Source organism: Rhincodon typus, unplaced genomic scaffold (genome assembly GCF_021869965.1).
Source record: "Rhincodon typus isolate 14 unplaced genomic scaffold, sRhiTyp1.1 hic_rhity00001660, whole genome shotgun sequence".
NCBI lineage: Eukaryota > Metazoa > Chordata > Chondrichthyes > Orectolobiformes > Rhincodontidae > Rhincodon > Rhincodon typus.
Window position 1 is genome coordinate 19186 of NW_025967298.1, and position 5815 is coordinate 25000.

Below are 5815 nucleotides of genomic sequence, written 5' to 3' on the forward strand. Positions count from 1 at the left end.
GTACTAGTCCCCTAAGGTGCCCATAATTATGCCTGTACTTGTACTTATTGCTATAATAAGCTTCCTTGTCATCTAAGAACAGTACTTCTTTTGAAGATACTTCACATAGTACATCCTCTACCACTTATTACTAGATTAGGGTAAGACAGAGCAAAGACAAAAGAGGATTGGTGACAGTGAACTACATCAGACAACCCTCACCTAGGACCACATTCTAGTAGAAGTGACAAATAGCACAGGGTACTACGTCTGGGAAAATACCTCACATGAGTTCTCATCAGTCCTGCCAGAAGAGCCGGAGATTTTACGTGACATAGTTGCAAAAATAAAGACCCATTGACATATGAGGAACGTGAGGGGATATTTATCATTAAGAACGATAAGCATAACCAGCTGAAAATGGTGTTTGTTCCTAACACCGACTACACAAGTATTGCAGGATTTTGCTAAATTATACTTGGAACACGCTTGGATTTAATCTCATGATTGGTACTTGACAAATTCAAAGTCTCCCCCGATTGGCTCAATTTTAATGTGTTTCTCGCCAACCAAGAGGAACTGGAAAGGCAGTAGCTGGATCAGAATGGTGAGAGAAGAGTTTCTGTGTTTTGCTCAGAACAGAATCTATTACATTCGAACAATGAGCGTGTTAACTTTTGATCTAACTGCAATGGGAAATTTGAAAGTGTCGAAGTCCAGGAAGCGCCGAGTCGATTGTAAGTGGGGAAATTGGAGAAAGATTACTAAACAGGGACAAGTCACATGGAATGGGACATAAGTGTGCAGGATTGGATTATATAGGGCCCGGAAGCTGCACTGCATTGGAAATTTGTTCACCAATAACTTCACTTATTGGATCTATGCTTTCTAATGAGCAAAGTTTGACTCTAAGTAATCTAGCAAACACTAAAAAGAACTGCAGGATCTAGAACTAGAGTTGGGAAAAGGTACGACAGGTCAAACAGTATCCACTTAAGTACTGTACGTTGCAAGAATTTGAGAATTCAGTTGCCTCCTTTCCCGATGTGGATTGACCCGTTGATTTCTGTGGTTTAAAACTTTGGCAACGAGGGATCCGGCCTACTGAGGCACTTAAGTGTATAAATTGACTTGTCTGTTTGTTTTCCAATAGACTGCGTATCTGACTGCACTTTGATTTCAATGTTAGAGGTGCCTCCACGCACAGTTTCGGATTGCCAGTTTAATCAAATGTAACTCCAAATCCTCGCACAATTGCTTGCGAAACCAATTTAAAAAATGATGCAGAAGTCAGAACTATACGGAGCAGAGTTCGATACTAAGATCCACGTTACACCTTTTCGTTTTAAAGTGGTCCAGCCTAAACTTCTGAGGAAGTCCCATTGACTTTATTTGCAGATAGCTGGAGACAGAGTTTAGACAACCTGTTCAGAGATATTATTACACAATACTCGAGGAGGTAGGACTTGAATCTAAATGTTCTGGCTCAGAGGTAAGGTCACTACCACTGTGTTACAAGAGCACAGTAAAGGTGCTGCCAAAACCTGGGATTGAACCAGGATCCTTTAGTCTATCCTAATCAACCTGTTTAGGGACATTGACATATCCCTGGAGCAGGTGGGACCTGAACCTGAATCTCCTGGCTCAGACGTGGGGACGCTACCTCTGCATCACAAGGGCCTTCAAGACTTTTAATGTAGTGCTGTACCAACCAAAATATTTCAGCTGGTATAAACAGCTGAAAGGCTTCCAGTTTTGTTTTGGCTCCACCTCTAATTGCATCTAACAATGTGGTTTCACAAGTATTGCTGGTCAGCCACTAAATTTGGGCAGCTCAGTGGTTAGTACTGACGCCTCAAAGTGCCAGGGACTTGGTTTCAATTTCAGCCTTTGGCAACCGTCTGTGTGGATTTTGCACATTTTCCCCATGTGTCTGTGGGTTTCCTTTAGGTGCTCTGGTTTCCTCCCACAGTACAAAGATGTGCGGGTTAGGTGGATTGACCATGGCAAATACAAGGGTAGGATAGGGCTGTGAGTCTAGGTGAGATGCTCTTAAGAAGGTCGGTGTGAAGTCAATGGACCGAATAGCCTTTTCCACAGTAGGAATTTTTTTGTTCTAACTTCAATTTGTACAAGTATGGTGGATTATTCAGACACTGGACCTATTTGAAAAGCCAACCAATTAATGCCACTCCCCTGCTATGAAAGGTCACAACCCTTAAATGTCAAGATTGGAAAAATTAAACTCTTGACATCAAGGGACTGAAAAGTCTGATTTTCCACCCAAAGCTTTGGCTAGATGAGAAGCTAGTTTGTGAGAGATGAGGGTCTTAATTGCAGGCAATAACATCATTATTGCCTAGTCTTGTCTTGTTAATACACAAGTCACTGTTTTCTCAGGCAGTGGAGAAAAGTTAGTTAGCGACAAATCCCAACATGAACGTTTGAGCGGATGCCGGGTAGCTGCAGCTCTTTGGTGGCTTCTCCAGTCCTCCATCTTTGCCAACTTTTCCCAACATTCCCACAGAATGAAGGTGCCCTGGGACATCTTTAAAGAACTGTGTCATTTGCTGGAGCACAGTCAAGGAGCACTAAAATGTAAAGGTGCTTGCAAACTAAAGGGGTAGGTGGCCATCCTATCTCATTGGCTGTCAAGCTGATAACCGTGCTAAATCTCTATGTAACTGGTTGCTTCCGAACATCCACTGGGGACCTTTGTGGGATCTCTCAATCCTCAACCCACAAATGTGTCAAGGCTATTACTAATGCTGTTTATACAATTTTGCACCACTTCATCCCATTTCTCATGTCGAAGTCAATGCTGTAGCCTGGAATAGTAGGCTTTGCCAACAAAGCTGGCTTCCCCCAGGTGCGCACACTATACACAGGTTGAAAGCGCCATAACGTAACATAACATAGTTGACTTTACCAACAGAAGAGTTCCATTCCATCAATGTTTACATCATCTTTGGTCATCAGTATCATATCTTCGAGTTCTGCGCCAGGTACCTTGGAAATTTCCACGGTGCCCATCAGCCTGATAATCCTCCTTGACTTTCAATGAGCACACAACCAGGATTGACCTGGCTGACCCCCTGACCAACTTGGAAAGGCAGAAAGCCGAACTGAGGATTCTGAGATTTACCATGATGATGGAGTGAGGCTGATGTTTGCCCAATGCCAACCTCCCTGGATTGGTACCTTAGAGTTTACCACAATGCCCATTTCTGTGCTAACTTTCAGGTACCGTTCCCTGTAATTGTAAAAGATGCAACGCCTGCCCGAACACCACCTCCTTCACCTCCATTTAGAGCCCTAACTAGCTCTTCCAAGTGAGACAGAGCTTCACCTGCATCTCCTCCAACCTAGTCTATTGCTTCCGGTGCTCCCGGTGTGGTCTTCTATGTCGGTGAGACCAAATGTAGACTGGGTGACAGTTTCGCCGAGCTTCTCTACCTGGCCTGTAATGGCCAACCTAACCTCCTGGTCACCGTCCAATTCAACTCTGTTTGACATATCCATGCTCCGCCTCCTCCAATGTCGCAGCGACTCGGAACGCAAATTTGAAGAACAGCAGCTCATCTTCCACCTGGGCACACTATAGCCCGGAGGACTCAACGTTGAGTTCTCCAATTTCAAATAACCTTCCCACCTGACCCCCCCCCCACCTCCGCTTCCATTCCACCTTCTGACCCTCTCTTCCAGCCACCAACTGGATTCATCCCTCCCGTTGACCAACCAGGTTGTATCTACCACCAGTGTCCACCTATCATCACCATTCCACCTCGACCCCTCCCTGGCCTCTTTGCAGCTCCTCTACCCCCACATCCAGACCTGAAGAAGGGTAATACCCAAAACGTTGACTGTTGCTTTTCTCCAGATGCTGCCTGGCCTGCTGTGTTCTTCCAGCCTCCTGTTTGTCTATCCTGCTTCCTTTCAGTGGCTGCATGCTGTACAGGGATGGCTGCTGAGAGACAAGGGCTACCCTCTGCAGGCATGACTAATGATTCAGTTCTGCAACTCCTAACTGAGGCCAAGAGTAGATGCGATGCAATCCATTCTTCCACCAGGATCATCATGGAACAGATGGTCTGCCAACTGAAAATGAGGGTCCGTGCTTTGATCAGTCTGGAATGTCCTTGCTGTATGTTCCACACAGAGTGCGCCGCAGTATCTTTTGCATGCTGTGCTCTGCACCACTGGAGAAGGCGAAGAGGGGATGTGTTGGACGGTGAAGAGCTGGAAGAGCAGCAGAGATATTTTTGGGGAGGAAGCCAATCTTGAAAAGGAGGACTATCACCTTCTCAATGACAGAGGAGTGCAGCACCAGGCACAACAAGTTATACCCAATTTATTTCACGCAGGCTTCTGTGTGCCCTCTGAATCTTACCTTTTTCATTTCCTTCCCACTTATTCAACTGGGAAGGGCAGCTCCTGGCTGGTAACTTTTGACGGGGCTCACAGCTGGACTTTAAATATGATGCCGGGAGGGTCCTGGCAGTAGTGAGCATGTGAAAGTGCTGTAAGAGCATGGTGCACTTAAGGTGAACAGGGGAGAATTATGTGACATAACTTGCTAGAGCTCACAGAGAGAAACCCTCTATGAAACTCTCTGAAAATAACAATTCACCAGGTTTTGAAAAAATTCAGACCATTAACTGTTGCACACCGCACATACCTGCTGAGAATTTGTAGCATTTTCTGTCATTAATATCACTCCCTGCTCTTTCCCTCTACTGTGATGTGTATTTTTCTTGTTTCAGTTTCATATAACTGATAATTTCATAATCCTAAAATAGTTTCCTGTTGAGTAAAAGCATAGCGTGTGCATCTTACCAGTTATGGTTTAAGACTGAGAAAGGCCATCCTGACAGTAGTTCAGCATGAATTTGATCAGCAAATAATTTTTCTCTTTGCAGCCGATTGGAAGGAGTGCTAAAATGGTACAGTATGTGGATTACAGGATGCGATGTGTGCTCCAAGATGGCCGTGTTTTCATTGGCTTTCTCAAAGCTTTTGACCGACACATGAACCTCATTCTCTGTGACTGTGATGAATTCAGAAGGTTAAAGTATGTATGTATGTTTGCTGGTGTACCTTTCTGCTGTGCATAAATGATCTGATTCGGCTTTGATCTCTTATCCCAAGTCACACCAGGTTCCCATTGGGTTACATTCATTCCTGCCTGAAAAGGGTTCTGTCTTTCTGTCTGTCTGTCTTTCTTTCTGTTTGCAAATCCTTCCACTGTCTTGCCTGTCTACCTCATCAACCCCCTTTGGAGTTACCACCTTAGGCTATCTGCTCCTCCCATTTTAGCTTACTTGTGCATCACTGATTTTTGTTATTGAACAATCATTGGATGTGGCCTCATCTGCCTGAGCTCTAGGCTCTGATATTTCCTTTCTACCTCCACCAGATGCTCCTTAAGCTGTATCTTTGATCAAGCTTTCACTATCCAGCCTAGTATCTCCTTATGAGATTTGGCTGCTTATTTTATCCAAAAGTATTTCCTTGAATGCTTTTGCAATATTTTCTGAAGTACTGCTTAAGGTTTTTTTTTTTTTTTTTTGCTGACCTGATTGGTGTAGGTCGAAAAACTCCAAGCAAGGTGAAAGAGAAGAAAAACGGGCCCTTGGCCTTGTGTTGCTTCGAGGGGAATCACTTGTGACGATGACTGTGGAAGGGCCTCCAGTCAGAGATGTAAGTAACAGTTCACACATATTGTCATTACATCCCTCCCCCACCTAGTCTACGTAAACTTATTGCGAGGGAAATGCACTTTGCTACAGGAGGCGTAAAGACAAATATGTTAAATGCTTACTCTCCAAACGTACTG

The 5815-nt window shown here is 44.4% G+C and overlaps 1 protein-coding gene across 1 annotated transcript; it reads left to right on the forward strand.

Annotated features, from left to right (window-relative positions):
• Positions 1–473: 473 nt before the first annotated feature.
• LOC125481308 (small nuclear ribonucleoprotein-associated protein B-like) lies at positions 474–5702 on the forward strand (the record flags this gene model as incomplete). The annotated part of the gene is made up of 3 exons (XM_048592680.1): positions 474–586; positions 4899–5050; positions 5568–5702. Coding segments are annotated over exons 1-3 (341 nt in total), but the record flags the coding sequence as incomplete, so codon positions are not given.
• Between the last annotated feature and the right edge of the window lie 113 nt (positions 5703–5815).